The sequence below is a fragment of the Balaenoptera physalus genome, assembly GCF_965194825.1.
Source record: "Balaenoptera physalus genome assembly, chromosome: 6".
Lineage (NCBI taxonomy): Eukaryota > Metazoa > Chordata > Mammalia > Artiodactyla > Balaenopteridae > Balaenoptera > Balaenoptera physalus.
In genome coordinates, this window is record NC_138885.1 from 119,803,173 (window position 1) to 119,821,352 (window position 18,180).

The 18,180-nt window shown below is 46.7% G+C and overlaps 2 protein-coding genes across 2 annotated transcripts in view; both read left to right on the forward strand.

Annotated features, from left to right (window-relative positions):
* STK36 (serine/threonine kinase 36) overlaps positions 1-17,805 on the forward strand; it is a 35,642-nt gene extending 17,837 nt beyond the window's left edge. Inside the window, exons 15-27 of the mRNA XM_082466076.1 lie at positions 1,181-1,331; positions 1,518-1,645; positions 2,173-2,277; positions 2,643-2,741; positions 2,828-2,916; positions 3,197-3,260; positions 3,454-3,564; positions 5,232-5,306; positions 5,733-5,907; positions 6,165-6,312; positions 6,544-6,691; positions 7,268-8,014; positions 9,250-17,805. Coding sequence (XP_082322202.1) covers positions 1,181-1,331; positions 1,518-1,645; positions 2,173-2,277; positions 2,643-2,741; positions 2,828-2,916; positions 3,197-3,260; positions 3,454-3,564; positions 5,232-5,306; positions 5,733-5,907; positions 6,165-6,312; positions 6,544-6,691; positions 7,268-8,014; positions 9,250-9,393 — 2,184 coding nt within the window. The 3' untranslated portion in view covers positions 9,394-17,805. The remainder of the gene's footprint in view (positions 1-1,180; positions 1,332-1,517; positions 1,646-2,172; positions 2,278-2,642; positions 2,742-2,827; positions 2,917-3,196; positions 3,261-3,453; positions 3,565-5,231; positions 5,307-5,732; positions 5,908-6,164; positions 6,313-6,543; positions 6,692-7,267; positions 8,015-9,249) is intronic.
* Positions 6,560-18,180, forward strand: part of TTLL4 (tubulin tyrosine ligase like 4) — a 49,150-nt gene continuing 37,529 nt past the window's right edge. Inside the window, exon 1 of the mRNA XM_082466079.1 lies at positions 6,560-6,691. The gene's annotated coding sequence lies outside the window, so the exon portion shown is untranslated. The remainder of the gene's footprint in view (positions 6,692-18,180) is intronic.

The window sequence follows — 18,180 nt, forward strand, 5'->3', positions numbered from 1 at the left end:
ATATTAAAGCCCAGAGGCATTAAGCAGTGTGGCCTATTTTAGGGAACTACAAATAGAAGTATTTCTTCTTGAATAGACTTACAGATCAGCTAGTATTCCCAACCTTGTTTGTCCTACAGACTAGTAACCTATGTGGGTTCTCTCTCCTGGACTCTGGAGGTGAGGGATGGGAAGGGAGGCTTGAAAGAGAAAATAGTTGAGTTCTGACTGATGTCAGAGGAGACAGAGAGGAACATGTTCGAGGAAGGAGACAATTGCCTGGTCGTTGTTCAGACTGGAAACTGGGAGCACAGGTCTGGGCTCCATTCCTACTTCCAGCTAGCAGCTAGCAGTCCATTCAGTCTCTTCTCTTCTTTTTTAAATAAATTTATTTATTTATTTATTTTTGGCTGCATTGGGTCTTCATTGCTGCACACGGGCTTTCTCTAGTTGTGGCGAGCGGGGGCTACTCTTTGTTGCGGTGCGCGGGCTTCTCATTGCAGTGGCTTCTCTTGTTGCGGAGCATGGGCTCTAGGTGCACGGGCTTCAGTAGTTGTGGCTCGTGGGCTCTAGAGTGCGGGCTCAGTAGTTGTGGCGCTTGGGCTTAGTTGCTCCCCAGCATGTGGGATCTTCCCGGACCAGGGTTCGAACCCGTGTCCCCTGCATTGGCAGGTGGATTCTTAACCACTGCGCCACCAGGGAAGCCCAGTCTCTTTTCTTCTGAGAGCCCATTTTAACATCCCTCACCCTTTCCGGTCAGGAAGCTTTTAACATCTAATGTAAATTTTGGCCAGTAGTGACTCACATTATTGGTCAACACTTCTCATATGTCATTGTGCACCGAGTAGCATGGGGAGTTTGGAATAAATTCCCCACCTCTCGAAATTCTGAATCGTTGACTGGGTTGGGGAGGACCCATGAATCCCCAGGAATTCTTATACTCAGGGTCCACAGATAATACTTTGAGAAACATTATCTAGGGAGCAGCTGATCAGAATAAAAGGACACCTAAAATTCCTGTCCTTGAAATGTGAAGGCAGTTATATTGCACTTTCTGTGTGAGGAATACTTAGAGTTCATCAGCTGGTCCCCCTGGGTTTTTCTCCTCCTTTCTCAGGTTCTCCGGGAACTCCTGCTCCTTACCCTAAGTCCAGTCAGTTTTCTGATGTGCCTGCTGTTAACCCTGCCTTGTCTCCCTTAGTGCTTTACTGTTCTGTGTGAAGCCATGGATGGGAACAGCTGGACCATCTCCAGAGCTTTCTACTCCAGCCTGATGACCACACAGCGGGCTGTGTTGGACGGGCTCCTTCATGGCTTGACAGTTCCACAGCTCCCTTTCCACAGCCCCCCAGGTAACTGGATTGGGAAGGTAAGGTTCTCTTGACCTACTTGTCGAGTAGGTCCAGCTCTGCTCTTTCTCCTGCCATTACCTAGAATAGGCCTGGCATTTAGTGAGTGTTAAATAACTATGAACTGAGAGAAAGAATGGGGAATCTGAAACAACCAACCCCTTCCTGCATTCTTTGCCTTTCTCGCAGGAGCCCCCGAGGTGAGCCAGCCGCTTCGGGAGCAGAGTGAGGATCTGCCTAGAGCCATGTCCTCGGCACTGGCAGCCTTATGCACTGCTCCTGTGGGGCTGCCTGGCTGCTGGGAAGCCAAGGAGCAGGTCTGAGCTACAATTTTTTTGTTCCTGTCCTCCCTGTTGCCAGAGTAGGGGAGGCTGGCCCAGCTTTTCAGAAAGGCAGAAAAACAAGCTTTTATGCCTCCCTTTACTCAGTACTTCCAGAAACAGATGCTCCCACTAGGTTTGGGCCACTTGTAGAACATGATGTAGCCAAAATCCCAGAGCCCTTGGCCAGCTGATTAGAGAGCTCAGTGACAAACTGCCCATGTGGTGGGGTAGCTGATCTGAAGCCACCAGTGATGCTTCCTCAAGGGTTCAAGATTCAGATTTCCTGTTCCCTTTTGGCTAGCAACACTTTCCTCTGTACCTGCCTGCGGAACTTAACTAGGCCTTGCCTTTTGGTTCTCCACTGGCCATGAAGACTGGGAATGGAATGGGGGCTGAAGTTCCTGGTGAATCTGGGGAAGAGTGGCTAGCAAGGGGTTGAGAGTCCTGATTAGTTAGAGATATGAGAGGAATGGGATTGGAATAATGGGAATGGGATTGAGTCTTCAGGTATGTCTCTACAGATCTCTCGGCATTTGGCAAACCAGCTCACTGAAGACAGCAACCAACTGAGGTCATCCCTCATCTCTGGCCTGCAGCATCCCATCCTGTGCCTACACCTTCTCAAGGTACTGCCTGCCCGTTAACTCTTGGCCTTTCAGACTTCTTTTTCACCCCAAGGACTCAGAGAGAGAGAAAGAGACACTGAGAGAAATGAGAGACACCCCCCCACCCCGCCTTGGAGGACCGCTTTCTGCTTTTAAAACTGTTCAGCTGAGATGGCCCTACTGTCAGTCAGTCCTCAGCAGAACCGAGAAGTATCCGCATCTCACAGTCTTTGAGCAAGAGGCAGAAGTGGCCTGAATTTCTCTAATATCCCTAGTTGTGGATACTAGATCTGTCGAGAGGCTAGCCTGCTTTCAGCTGAGCCTTTCAATCTAGGAGCCCAGGGGCTGCTCTGCCTCCCTGACAGACTCCTTCCCACTCCCTTTAGGTTCTCTACTCCTGCTGCCACGTCAGTGAGCCCCTGTGCCGTCTTCTAGGGCAAGAGCCCCTGGCCTTGGAGTCACTGTGGAAGTTGGTCCAGGGCAAGGTAGGCCAGCAGCACGAATGGGCATCTCTTGGGGGCCCCACCATCTCAATCAGAGGAGCCTCTGGTATCTCGGGTTTCCTTTGTAGGTAAAGGTAGTGGATTGGGAAGAGTCTGCTGAAGTGACACTGTACCTCCTCTCCCTTCTTGTCCTTCACCTCCAAGATTTGCCTTCTGGGTGAGTCATAAAGCAGGGTCTCTCCACTGAAATCTTCCACCCACATAGCTCACCCAGACGTGGATTGTGGGGAGTGACACCCTACAGGCTATCCTTAGGAGGGACTGGGACAAAGAATGTGAGGGTTTCTGTACAAAGAAGAGACCTAGATTCCCACCAACTTTGTGCCTTGGAGGTGGACATGCAGCCTAGATGGAGAGTGCCATCCAAGGGAGAGGGCAGGCCACGCAGCAGCCTCCTTTCACACCGCTACATGCCTTGATGTATCTCTTTATTCCAGAATGGAGAAGCTAGGCAGTGAGGTTGCTATTGTCTTTACCCATTCACACGTCGTCTCTCTTGTGGTGAGTTTTCAACCTTCATCTTCCTCCACTTTTCACCCTATCATCCCACTCTTCTGCAAGCAGGAGAGTCATTTCCTAATTTGCAGCTGTTTGTGAGGCATTCTTCTGGACCAAGACAGAAATAAATCCTCTCTGCCTGTCCCGAGTACCATTCAGATGCGGACATTCCTCCGCCTTGTCTAACTCTCCACAGAGCGCGGCAGCCTGTCTGCTGGGACAGCTTGGTCAGCAAGGGGTGACTTTTGACCTCCAGCCTGTGGAGTGGATTGCAGCTGCCACACATGCCCTGTCTGCCCCTGCGGAGGTGAGCCCTACCAGGGAATGCAGAGACGTTTTTTCTCTGAGTCAAATAAGGTCTGCGTTCAGGGAGAAAGACTGAAATGCCAGCAATCCTAGAGGAAGCTAAGGAGTGTGAGAGAATCAAGGCGTCTTTCCTGTCCTATCCTTCTGCCCTCGGATAATAGATCCCTCTGAGCCCAGACTGTCAGGGCTTTAAGTTTGTTGTTAACTTGCAGGACCTCTGAAGGGGGAGGGGGAGACATCTCGTGTGTGTGTGTGTGTGTGTGTGTGTGTGTGTGTGTGTGTGTGTGTGTGTGTGTGTGTGTGTGTGTGTGTGTGTGTGTGTGTGTGTGTCTCTCTCTCTCTCTCTCTCTCTCTCTCTCTCTCACTCTGGCACTTGCCTCCTGAAGGATCTCCCCTCCAGCCTCTCTCCTCTCCAGTCCATTTTCTTCACTGCCACCAAAGTGAGCTTTCTTAAAGGAAAACCTGCCCATTTGTTCAACCAGTAATTATTTCACACATAAATATAGTAGTGAGTACCAGGCACTAGTCTCAGCTCTGAGAATACAGTAGTGAAAGGAGAGACAAAAAAATCTCACCCAGGGCTTCCCTGGTGGCGCAGTGGTTGAGAATCTGCCTGCTAATGCAGGGGACATGGGTTTGAGCCCTGGTCTGGGAAGATCCCACATGCCGCGGAGCAACTAGGCCCGTGAGCCACAACTACTGAGCCTGCGCGTCTGGAGCCTGTGCTCCGCAACAAGAGAGGCCGTGATAGTGAGAGGCCTGCGCACCGCGATGAAGAGTGGCCCCCGCTTGTCACAACTAGAGAAAGCCCTCGCACAGAAACGAAGACCCAACACAGCCAAAAATAAATTAAAAAAAAAAAAAAAATCTCGCCCATGTGGAGCTTGTGTAAGTCCTCAGTGGCTTCCCACGGTTTCTGGGTTAATGTCTAAATTGGTTAGCAGGCTACTCAAAGCTCATCTGTTCCCTCTGGGCTCTCTAATCCTGCTCCACCAAAGAGTTAACATTTCCAAAGTTCACTGTGGTCTCTCACGACCTGCCTTTATGACCTCTCCCTTCCTCGTCTGCCTTTATGGAAGCTATGACCTCTCCCTTCCTCGTCTGCCTTTATGGAAGCTATGACCTCTCCCTTCCTCATCTCCCTTTTATTATTTTTTAAAATTTTATTTATTTATTTATTTTTTAACATCGTTATTGGAGTATAATTGCTTTACAATGGTGTGTTAGTTTCTGCTTTATAACAAAGTGAATCAGTTATACATATACATATGTCCCCATATCTCTTCCCTCTTGCATCTCCCTCCCTCCCCCTCATCTCCCTTTTAAACTTTTAATCCCATCAGTTTCCTACCTCCAGGAGGCAGAGTTAGCACTCTCAACTGTGTCCCCTTCCCTCTCCACAGCCCTCCCTGACAGCCTCTCATGTAGCAAGCATCTTCCTAAACTAATGGTTTGTCTGGCTGCTTACCCTACTGACTGTGTGTCTTTAGGACAGAGTTAGTCATTGAACGAATAGGCAGGAGCCAAGATTCCTAAGTCCAAAAGAACCCTCCCTACTACACCAGGCTGAAGAAGAACTCCTTCTGCCTGACTTGGAGTTGGGAGCACAGGCCTGTGTGGTCACCTCACCCCTCTCAGATCTGCTCTCTTCCCACCTCTCTCCGACAGGTCCGGCTGACTCCACCGGGTGGCTGTGGATTCTATGATGGCCTCCTCATCCTTCTGCTGCAGCTGCTCACCCAGGTACAGCTGCATCCTAGGACGGATGGGAAGTACGGAGAGCTGCTTTGGGGAGCCACTGGCCAATAGGAAGGAAGAAGCAACACAGTCACCTCTCCTCTCAAAGCGCCTGTGATGGCCTTAAATTGGGCCCATCTGCCGTCAGTACGGACCCTTTAAGGGGAACCATTCAGCTGCATCCCTTGGGATTCAGTGGGACGAAAGCTGTAATTCCCTGGTTTCCAGTAGACATACACATGGGTTGAGAGGTCAGGGGTTAAGATGTGATAAGTGAGGGAACTGGGACAACAGGGAAATCCTAGGTGGGAAAACAGAAGGAATTATTTCTGGGACTCCTCTTCCTCGTAGGTCAGGGACAAGAGTGAAAAAAAGGCATTTTGACTCCTGTCTTGGACCTCCTCGTTTACCCTCATTCAATTTTGTCTCTAGCAGGGGAAGGGTAATCCGATAAGGGTCGTGGCTAGCTCAGAAATGTGGACCGTTCTGTGGCACCGCTTCTCCATGGTGCTGAGGCTCCCCGAGGAGGCATCTGTACAGGAAGAGGAGCAGTCACTGTCCAGTCCACAAAGCCCAGAGCCAGACTGGACGCTGATCTCACCCCAAGGTATCTTTCCGGCAGCACGGCCCCTTTTGTCAGGCCGGTGTGTTGATTCCTCTTCAAGAGGAAACAGCCTAGAACTGGGTTAGCCCGTGGGGATGGCTACTGCTGCTGCTGTCGGGGAGAGGATGGCAGAGTCTATGCTGGAGCTGCTCAGGGACGGGGAAGGGACTGAACAGGTGGTAGCCCTGAGAGCCCTGGGGACGCAGGGGCATCCTGACCTCTTACCTGCTCCACTGGGTCTCCATTCTTGGTGTTTCCAGGCATGGCAGCCCTGCTGAGCCTGGCCATGGCCACCTTTACCCAGGAACCCCAGTTATGCCTGAGCCACCTGTCTCAGCGTAGAAGTATCCTCATGTCCACCCTGAAGCATCTGCTTTCGCCCAGCTTCCTGCATCAACTGAGCCAGGCGTGAGTTGGAGCTAGAGGAGGGAGACCAGCAAATTCAGTGTTGGCTGTTGGGGGTAGGAGGAGGGGAAGGCAGGAGAGAAAGAGCTGACAGCTTGAGCTATGAGTCAAGAAATGGGATTACTGAGGTTGGGGAAGGAGAGCTGGACTAGGGAATTTGAGAAGAGTCGGCGGAAGAAAGCTAAAGCGTGGGTGCGCCAGACTGAGTATATCCTTCCACTCTCCCCTCCTTAGGCCTCAAGGGCCTGAGTTTCTCCCCGTCGTGGTGCTCTCTGTCTGCCAGCTCCTCTGCTTCCCCTTCGCCCTGGATGTGGACGCTGACCTCCTTGGAGGTGTCTTGGCTGACCTCACAGACTCAGAAGTCACAGCCCACCTGCTGCAGGTACTGGGGAAGCTACCCAGGCAGGAAGGTGGGAGAGGAAGGTGGCCCAACCTTGTGTACTCAAATTCACTTCCCGACAGCTCTGGGGCTCTCCCAGGCCCCTGTAGGAGTGCAGCACCTGGCTTGGTCTAAGAGTTGGAGTGGAGAAAGTATTCGGGCCTGAACAGAGGCATGTGGTTGGAGCTGGGCTGGTGCCTCTTCTCTTCATCAGTCTTCATCTGGATTCACTTGGAGCCCAGTGGGGCGGATATCTTAGTCTAGGCCCTGGAGACTCAGCTCCTCAGCTGGGAATCACTTCCTTGGAAATTGTTGGCATTAAGCAGTGAGTGGGTCTCTGAAGCAGAGAGACTAAGTCCTTGCAGAGCAAGGCATGGACTTGGGAAGGACCTGTTCTCCTGGGCTCCACGTTGTGTCTCACGTGCGGTGCTGTGGCTCAGGTCTTCCGGCTCTCTGTGGTATTCTCACCAGAGTTTGGCTTTTCTCTCTCCCAGATTGTGGGCTCCGTCTCGTTATCTAGCTGCAGTGTGTTCTCCCTCTCCCTGAGCTCTTTTGCCTGCACCCCTCCCCCTTCTCCAGGTCTGCCGCCACCATCTTCCACTGACACAAGCCGAGCTGCCCATCAGTCTGCTCACACGCCTGGCCCTCTCGGAGCCCCTCTCTCTCAATCAGTTTGTGAGCACAGTAGCCGCCTCCCCTACAACCACCATCTCATTCCTCTCAGCTGCCCTCCTGGGCGACCAGCCGCTGCTGACCTCTGACCTTCTCTCCCTCCTGGCCCACACCGCCCGGGTACTGTCTCCCAGCCATTTGTCCTTTATCCAAGAACTCCTGGCTGGCCCCGATGAATCCTATCGGACCCTGCGCAGCCTCCTGGGCCACCCAGAGAATTCTGTGCGGGCCCGTACTTACGGGCTCCTGGGACACTTGCTCCAGCACAGCGGAGCCCTGCGCGGGGCCCTGCAGAGCCAGCTAGGACTGCTCAACCTTTTGCTGCTGGGGCTTGGAGACCAGGACCCTGCTGTGCGGCGCGCTGCCAGCTTTGCTGTGGGCAATGCAGCCTACCAAGCTGGTCCCCTGGGGCCTGCCCTGGCAGCCGCGGTGCCCGGTATGACCCAGCTGCTTGGAGATCCTCAGGCTGGTATCCGGCGCAATGCCGCATCAGCTCTGGGCAACTTGGGGCCTGAGGGTTTGGGGGACGAGCTGTTACAGTGCCAAGTGCCCCAGCGGCTCCTAGAGGTGGCGTGTGGAGACCCCCAGCCAAATGTGAAGGAGGCCGCCCTCGTTGCCCTCCGGAGCCTCCGACAGGAGCCCTGCATCCATCAGGTACACCCGAGGGGACTTAGGAATCACCATGATGGGGCTGGTTTTCACAACATTTTTCTGAGATAGTCTTTAAGGAATTGGGACATCTAGAAACCCAAGCTGTATCCTTCTCTGGGAGCAGGAAACCCAGGGGCCGTGACTTGGTCATGAGTTTTTCATCTAACATTTCGCACGTGGAGAAGGGAGGGGACCTGGAAGAGGGCTCCACTGGGCTAGGAGATGCCTGGGATCTCAAGGACCAGTGTTTCTCTCTTCTGGAGGCTGTGCAGGAGGGAGGTGAGGGAAGACTAGACGTTGAGGTATAGAGTGGTTTCATTCTGAGGGCCACGAAGGTGCTAACTATCTTTTTTAGCACTTACCATGTGAAAAGTACCATGCTAAGCATTTTACCTTTATTATCTGGTTTAAGCTTTGCTTCTCATTTTGCAGGCAATAAAACTGAGGCACAAAGAATTTAATAACTTGTCCAAGTTACAAAGCTAATATGTAGGATTGGACTTTTGAACTCAAGAGTCTAAGTCCAGAGCCCATGCTCTTTTTTTTTTTCCTTTGGCCGTGCCACACGGCCTGTGGGATCTTAGTTTCCTGACCAGGGATTGAACCTGTGGCCCCTGCAGTGAAAGCACGGAGTCTTAGCCACTGGACCACCAGGGAAGTTCCTAGAGCCCATGTTCTTAACCACTGCTTTACTCTGTTTTTTTCTTTTTTCTGCTCAATTTTCAGTATATAAACAGCCCAATGGAAAAATCATACATCTACCTATGATAAAGCTAAACCTCCAAATTATAATAGTTCAATGTGGTAGCATTGGGTGGTTCATGCAGAAGAGAAGTTTTGACAGGATGGTTATGATATATGTTAGAGTTTTTTGGCAATCTGTGTGGGGAAATAATAAAAGGGATTCTTGGTGGTAAGGAGGTCCAGACCCACTGGTCTAGATCCACAGCTGGGAGTCTCACCTTTTGGCTTACTTTTACTGCTGCATTTATTACCTCTTCCTGGGGACAAGTGCATGGCTCCTTTGGTGCCTTGGTTTCATGGTCTGTAACCAAAGAGAATGGAAATAGACCTCTGGTCCTGGTGATTCCTGTCTCCAAGGTCTGTCTTTTCCCACACAACCTATTTTGAGTCCCCAAGAGCTCATTTTCTTTTTCTTCCTTTTCTGGAGTGGGAATTGCTGGGCCAAATCACAGTCCTCTGCATGTCGTGTTCTATCATCTCTCTCTATCCCACAGGTGCTGGTGTCCCTGGGTGCCAGTGAGAAATTAGCCTTGCTCTCTCTGGGGAATCAGTTACTGCCACATAGCAGTCCCAGGCCGGCCTCTGCCAAACACTGCAGGAAACTCATTCATCTCTTGAGGCCAACCCACAATACATGACCCCAGATTCCTGGGGTCCAGCGTCCAACCTTCATTGCCCTACTGTTGCCAACCCTTCCTTTTTCTGCTCTACAAGCCACCAACTCAACCAAGAGCTAAAGAGACTGAAAGAGATAAGCTGCCAATCAACTGATTTGAGAATGAGAACCTAGAAGAGATTTATGTATAAAGCTCCTTTTTTCCCCCAGATTCAGGATGATTTCAGCCAGTAAACTTCATTGTTGTTGGTGCCAGAGGAGATTCCTTTCTTCTCTACATCAGGGGGTCTTTTCTCCAATAATGTGCCTTTAAACCCAACGGACATGCCTCCTGGACCTTAGGGAGACACCTTCTACCTGAGAGGTCTCTTCCTTTCTGGAGCTCCTGAAATCTTCCCAGCAGGTTCTTGTTTTAGATGCAATGGTCCCAGGACAGTGATGAAGACAGAGCCTGCCTCTAGGGGATAGCCTGCTGTGGGGATAAATGCCATCAGTCCCTGTTATGGAGGGCTCTCCAGCCTGTAGCCCCCATCCCAATCATTGGTGGGGGTGGGAATGCACCTTCTCTTTCTTCCTTCCTTCCTCCCTCCCTCTTTCCTTCCTTCCTCCCTTCCTTCCCTTCCCTTTCCTCCCTTCCGTCCTTCCTTCCTTCCCTCCCTCCCTCCCTCTCTCCTTCCTTTTTTCTTTTTTTTTTTTAACCCTACTTACTTGGAGCTGCCAGGGTAAAGAGTTGAGAGGTTCAGCTCTTTTAGCTGATGTGTGATGCTGGAAGCACTGGTTTTCTGTTCACAGAAGATCCTGGTTTGGGAGCTTATTTGTATCATTTCCTGCCTTCCAGCTTCCTCCATCCCAGATGAGCTGCATGTGATCACCTACTTCCAAGCCAGGGCCAGTGGAGCTGAAATAGGAAAGGATAGGATTAAACAGAGGGGTAAATTGGATTGCTTTCTGATCTCAGGCTTAGTGACTAGTTTTAGTATTTGGTGGAGTTTCAATGTATAGGGAAGCCCAGCTGCTTTAGAAGGATGGCTGTTTATGGAGATTGTGCAGTTTACCAGAAAGGGATGTTTGGCAGGCCCATTGGTTAGAAGCATAATCCATCCTGGAAAGCTTAAACCTTCACTCACTGGATAGCTTGCAACCAGCTTCCCAGAGCCCTAATTTCTCCATCTGTAACATAGGGAGACTACTTTTTGTCCTTTCTTAAATTCCACTTGTTTTAGAAATGAAAGATGAGTAAGGTGCCTTTATTTTTATAAAGAATTCATTTAGACCTCATCTTCATTGCTCACTGTGTTTATATTTTGGCAAAAATAACATTTTTTTCTAGAGACCACCATAATTTCCTCCTATCCAGATTATTTCAGTTCAGTTCAATATATATTTATTTATTTGTTTGTTTTTTAAAGTTGTTTATTGAAGTATAGTTGAATTACAATGTGTTAATTACTGCTGTACAGCAGTGACTCAGTTATACATACATATATACATTCTTTTTCATATTCTTTTTTTTTTATAAATTTATTTATTTATTTTTGGCTGTGTTGGGTCTTCGTTTCTGTGTGAGGGCTTTCTCTAGTTGCGGCGAGCGGGGGCCACTCTTCACTGCGATTTGCGGGCCTCTCACTGTCGCGGCCTCTCTTGTTGCGGAGCACAGGCTCCAGACGCACAGGCTCAGTAGTTGTGGCTGACGGGCCCAGTTGTTCCACGGCATGTGGGATCCTCCCAGACCAGGGCTTGAACCCGTGTCCCCCGCACTGGCAGGCGGACTCTCAACCACTGCACCACCAGGGAAGCCCTCATATTCTTTTGTATTATGGTTTGTCACAGGATATTAAATATAGTTCCCTGTGCTATACAGTAGGACCTTGTTGTTTATCCATTCTATATATACCAGTTTGCATCTGCTAATCCCGAATTCCCAATCCAACCCTCTCCCAGGCCCCTCCCCCTTGGCAACCACCAGTCTATTTTCTACAACGTATATTTATTGAGTCCTTTCTATATGCCAGATACTATTCTAGGCACTGGAGGTAAAGCAATGCCTGTTTGTCATAGAGTTTCCATTCTGGTTGGGGAGACAGTGGGCTTATTAAAATGAGTGAATTGCGGACTCCCCTGGTGGCGCAGCAGTTAAGAATCCACCTGCCAGGGCTTCCCTGGTGGCGCAGTGGTTAAGAAGCCGCCTGCCAATGCAGGGGACACGGGTTCGTGCCCCAGTCCGGGAAGATCCCACATGCCGCGGAGCAGCTAGGCCCGTGAGCCACAACTACTGAGCCTGCGCGTCTGGAGCCTGTGCTCCACAACGGGAGAGGCCGCGACAGTGAGAGGCCCACGCACCGCGATGAAGAGTGGCCCCCGCTCGCCGCAACTGGAGGAAGCCCTCGCACAGAAACAAAGACCCAACACAGCCAAAAATAAATAAATAAATTTATTAAAAAAAAGAATCCACCTGCCAATGCAGGGGACATGGGTTGGGGCCCTGGTCGGGGAAGATCCCACATGCCTTGGAGCAGCTAAGCCCATGCGCCACAACTACTGAAGCCCGCATGCCTAGATCCCGTGCTCTGCAACAAGAGAAGCCACCGCAATGAGAAGCCCGTGCACCGCAACGAAGAGTAGCCCCTGCTCGCCGCAGCTAGAGAAGGCCTGTGCGCAGCAACAAAGACCCAACCCAGCCAAAAATAAATAAAATATTAAATTACTTAAAGAAAACTTAAAAAAAAAATGAAGTTTTTAGTATGTAGGAATGTGATAAAAGCTCCAGGGAAATATAAAGCAGGAAGGGGGGGATGAGGAGTGCTGAGTTGGATTGCCAGGGTAGACCTCACTTAGAAGGTGACATTTGAACAAAGACATTTGAACAAAGCAGTGCAGCTCTCTGAGGGAAAAGACAATGCAGGGAGAATGGTCTTCAAAGGCCATTGGAGTATGGCCATATGGAAGTATGCCTGGAGTGCTTGAGGAGCTATGAGGAGGCCAGTTTGGATGGAAAAAGTGAAGAAGGGGGAGAACAGTAGGAAACAAGGACAGGAAGGTAATGGGACCAGATGTAGGCCTTAAAGACCTTACATTTTACGTAGAGTGGGGATCTATTGGAGAGTTGGATCAGAGGAGTTCTGAGATCTACCTTATGTTCTAAAAGATTGCTCTTCCTTCTTGTATTGTGATGGACAGTGAGGAATGGGGGAGGATGGGAAGTAGGGTGGGCAGTTAGGAGGCTATTGTAATAATCCACATGAGAGATAATGGTGTCCTGGACTGGAGTGGTACCAATGGAGTGGTGAAAAGTAGTCAGATTTTGAATATATTTTGAAGATGGAACAAATAAGTTTTCTTGACTGATTGGATGTGAGAGTGTAACAAAGGAAAGCAGTCAAGGATGACTCCATGGTTTTTGGCCCGAGCAACTGAAAGGACGGAATTGCCATTAACTGAAATGGGGAAGGCTGTTAGTGGAGTGGTAGTGGGTGGGAAAACTCTAGTTTAGTTTTGAACGTTAAGCTATTAGCTGGAAATTTTCAAACGTACACAAAAGTAGAGAGATTAGTTCAGTGAACCCCATCACCACTTCGATAGCTACCATATCTATTCTTTTTTTACTTAAGTATTTTGAAACAAATCCTGGGCAACATATGTTATCCACGAGTACATCAGAATGTATCTCTGACAAATCAGAAATTTTGTTTTTCACAAAACCACAGTACTTCACTAAGACCTGTCTGGATTAACACAAATATGTATACAGTATTGTGTTTTTAAATCTGGATTTTTTTTTTCCTAAAAGGTAAACTAGGGGGAATTACCTTGTAAAGGAATTATTTGCTTTTTCCAAATAATTTGTTAAACACTAGCTTGAAATATTTTGCTTATCTGGTATGTAAACAATTTAATGTAGAGAAATTAAATATACATCCAAACTTTTTAGGCTATTGCATCAAGCAATAATTAATAATTTTATGAGGAAACATAATAAGAAAAATGTTCCAATCCTTGTGAGCATACAATCTAAAGGATGAGAAATATGTAAACAGGGGCTTCCCTGGTGGCGCAGTGGCTAAGAATCCGCCTGCCAATGCAGGGGACACAGGTTTGAGCCCTGGTCCAGGAAGATCCCACATGCCGCGGAGCAACTAAGCCCGTGCGCCACAACTACTGAGCCTGCACGCTAGAGCCCGCGAGCCACAACTACTGAAGCCCAGCACCACAACTACTGAAGACCACACGCCTAGAGCCGGTGGTCTGCAACAAGAAAAGCCACCGCAATGTGAAGCCCACACACCGTAACGAAGAGTAGCCCCCCACCTCCCGCTGCAACTAGAGAAAGTCCGCATGCAGCAACGAAGACCCAACGCAGCCAAAAAGAAAAGAAATATGTAAAAATATGTAAACAGTTTTACATCTAGCAATTATCACACAAAGTGCTGAGAGGATTTGGAATGAAAGTCTGAGTAGTGCCTGGAATTTAGAGAATGTCTGGAAGGTTTGAGCATTTGTGCTTGTTTTGAGTGCATATGTATTTTAACTTTTGGGGAGGGGAGAAGGAACTTAAAGTTTTTGAACACATAAAAGTAGAGAGATGGCATGCTAAACCCCCCAATACCCTGATCCCACAAATTCAGCTGTTATCAACATTTTATCACACTGGTTCTACCTATTCCCTTGTTTAATTTTGTCATTGCTGTATTTTTAAATAAGCATTTTTTAGAAATAATTTAAAGAAAAGTTGTAAGAACAGTACAAAGAACTCCCATATACCCTTCACCCAGATTCACTAACTGTTAACATTTTGCCACAATTGGTTTTATCATATTTTTCTGAACCATTTGGGAGTAAGTTGAAAATACCATGCCCCTTTACCTTTAAAAAACTTGTGTTTCTTAAGATCAAGGATATTTACTTATATAACCACAGTATAATTAATGGGATTAATGAAATCAGGAAATTCAACACTGATATAATACTATTAACTAATCTACAGCCCATATTCAGATACTGCCAATTGTTCCAATAATGTTCTTTATACCAATTTTTCTCCTGGTCCAGGATCCAACCCAAGATCATGCTTTGTGTTTGGTTATGACATCTCTTTTGCCTCTAACCTAGAACCATTCCCCATCCTTCCTTTCTTTTACGATAGTGATTGATATTGAGTATATCTGATGTTTCTTTGTGATTTGAGTATATCTGATGTTTGGGTATATCTGATTTTTTTGAGTGATTTGATTCCAGTTATACATTTTTGGCAGAAACACTATATAAGTGATGATGTGTCCTCTTAGTACATCATTTCTGGAGGCTGATGATGTTGCGTTTTCCCATTATTGGTGAAGTTACCTCTGATGACTTGGTTAAGGTGGGCTAGGCAGATTTCTGTTGTTGTTGTTTTTTTTTAACTAGACTTTATATTTTAGAACAGTTTTAGATTTAAAGAAAAATCAAACAGATAGTGCAGAGAGTTCATATATTATACCTTGCCCCTACACACAATTTCCCCTATTATTAACATCTTACGTTATTTTGATACATTTGTTACAATCAGTGAACCAGTATTGATATACAGTTGACCCTTGAAAAACACAGGGCTTGGGGGTGCCGACCCTCGCACAATGGAAAATCCGAGTATAACTTTACAGTCAGCCCTCCATATCTGAGGATTCAACTAACTGTGGATTATTTAGTACTGTAGTATGTATTTATTGAAAAAAATTCGCATGTAAGTGGATCCATGTGGTTTATTAAACTCGTGTTGTTCAAGGGTGAACTGTATTATCAACTAAAACCTGTATTTTATTCAGATTTCCTTAATTCTTACCTAATTTCCTTTTTCTGTTCCAAGATCTCATTACACATCATTTAGCTGTCCTTGGGCTCCTCTGGCTCTAACAGTTTCTTAGAAGTTTCTTGTTTTTGAGGACCTTGACAATTTGTTTTTTTGAATATCTTTATTGGAGTATAATTGCTTTACAGTGTTATGTTAGTTTCTGCTGTATAACAAAGTGAATCAGCTATATGCATACGTATATCCCCATATCCCCTCCCTCTTGCATCTCCCTCCCACCCTCCTTATCCCACCCCTCTAGGTGGTCACAAAGCACCAAGCTGATCTCCCTGTGCCATGCAGCTACTTCCCACTAGCTATCTATTTTACATTTGGTAGTGTATATATGTCCATGCCACTCTCTCACTTTGTCCCAGCTTACCCTTCCCCCTCCCCGTGTCCTCAAGTCCATTCTCTACGTCTGCATCTTTATTCCTGTCCTGCGCCAAGGTTCATCAGAACCTTTTTTTTTTTTTTTTAGATTCCATATATATGTGTTAGCATACAGTATTTGTTTTTCTCTTTCTGACTTACTTCACTCTGTATGACAGACTCTAGGTCCATCCACCTCACTACAGATAACTCAATTTCGTTTCTTTTTATGGCTGAGTAATATTCCATTGTATATATGTGCCACATCTTCTTTATCCATTCATCTGTCGATGGACACTTAGGTTGCTTCCATGTCCTGGCTATTGTAAATAGTGCTGCAATGAACATTGTGACCTTGACAATTTTGAGAAGTACTGGTCAGGTATTTTGTAGTATGCTCCTCTACTGGAACTTGCCTGGTGTTTCTCATGCCTAGACTGGAATTATGGGTTTTGGGGCGGAAGATCACAAAAGTAAAATGCCATTTTCATCATATATCAAGGGCATATACTATTTACATGACTTAGGACTTGGTGTTGACCTTGATCACCTGGCAGAAGTGATGTTTGTCAGATTTTTCTACTGTTACTACTTTTACCCTACTCCACCTCCCTTTCCATACTGTACTCTTTGGAAAGAAGTCACTCTGCACAGCCCAAACTTAAGGAATGGGGGTTATACTCCCCCTCCTTTAGGGCTGAGTATCTACATAATTTGGGGGGAATTTTTCTGCATAAGAGATTTGTCTCTTTATCACATTTGTGAATATATTCAACCATTTATTTATATCAGGGACTCATGGATATTTTATACTTTGGGTCATAAACCGCTATTTATTTAATTTTATTGCTCAAATTGTTCGAGCTTTGGTCATTGGGAGTTCTTGCAGTTAGCTCCTGTGACATACACCCACCAATCTGTTTTTTTGTTTGTTTTAGGAACACTTTCTTTCTGGCACTACCAGATGCTTCAGGCTCATTTTATATATCTCCTGTCCCAGTCTGAGAATCAGCCATTTCTCTAGGGAGCCCTGGTTCCTTGTAATGTAGTGGTATTAGAAACTAAGACCTGGATGCTACCTGTGCTCGTTGCTACTAGGGTGTTTGCTGTAGTATTTTAAAGCGAAAGCAACCCCCTGGCATCATGTTGTTTAATACCTTAAAGTGTCTGTAAAAAATAAGGATATCTTCTTAAAAGATGTCAAAATGTCAAAATGTCCTGTGGCTGCCAGAAAAAATTACCACAAATTTAGTGACTTAAAACAACAGAAATTCTCTCACAGTTCTGGAAGCCAGAATTCTGAAATCAGGCTGTCTGAAGAACCCCATTCCCTCAGAATGTTCTAAGGAAGAATCCATTCTTGCCTCTTCCACTTTCTGGTAGCCCCAGGCATTCCTCTTCACTCTGATCTGTACCTCCTTGGTCACACTGCCTCTTCCTTTTTTCTGTGTATTCTCTATGTCTGTCCCATCTCCCTCTGCCTCACTAGGGACACTTGTTATTGGGTTTAGGGCCCACCCAGATAATCCGGAAAAATTCCTTAATCCTTTCAAGATCATCCTCTCAAAATCCTCAATCACATATTTTGCCATATAAAGTAATATTTACAGGTTCCTAGAATTAACACAAGGATATATTGGGGGGGGGAGTCACCATTCAGTAAACTACAATAACTAAAAAAATTAATAATGATTTCTTAACGTTATCCATGTTAATATTCCCCCATCCATGTTCAGATTTCTCTATTGTCTCAAAAGTATCTTTTTTGCAGTTGGCTTATTTGAATCAGGATCTAAACAAGGTCCACTCATTGATGTAATTATATCTCTTAAGTCTCATGATATAGAACACCTCACTCATTTTTTATACTCTGAAATTGTCAGAGAAATTAGGTCATTCCCCTATACATTGGCCTACATTCTGGATTGGTCAAATGGCTTTCTTGTGACGACGTTTCTCTTTATTTCCTGAAAACTGGAAGTTGGAGCCAAAAGTTTGATTAAGATTCAGATTCAACTGATTTTTAGACAAAAATACACTACTTCCTAAGTATTAATGTGTAGTTCAAATTGCATCACATCATGAGACATAATTTATAGCTGCCCCACATTTCATGATCTAAGATTGATTAAAATATACAAGTGATAGCAAATGTCCTTTCAGTGTAAAAGTCCCCCATCAACCCTCTAATGATTTTAGCATTTATCAATGACTGTTGCCTAAATTAAATATTTATCAGCATCTTTGTTCTGGTCCCGATTATTTTCCTTAGGTTAGTTTCATCTTTTACTGTCCCCTTTATTTCTGTACCAGACTATTTAGAAAAGTTCTTTTCACCCTCCAGCTCTCTTGAGATCTCCAAATCCATTAGGTCTAGGGACATCTGAGACTGAGGGGGTACAATCTGTCTTGCCTGGCGAGATAATTAATTGAGTCAGTGTTTCCTGAAGTTCACACTTGGAGCCCAGGAAGCAGGTGGTTGTAATTGGAGCCTGTTGGGTGGGTGGGGTTAGGGGAAGGTGGGTAGAGGGAAGCATGGCGGATCTGGCGATCTCTCCTTTCCTGGGGTCAAACTCAAAGGCTTACTGGAAGGAACTACAAGAAAATTCTTTAATA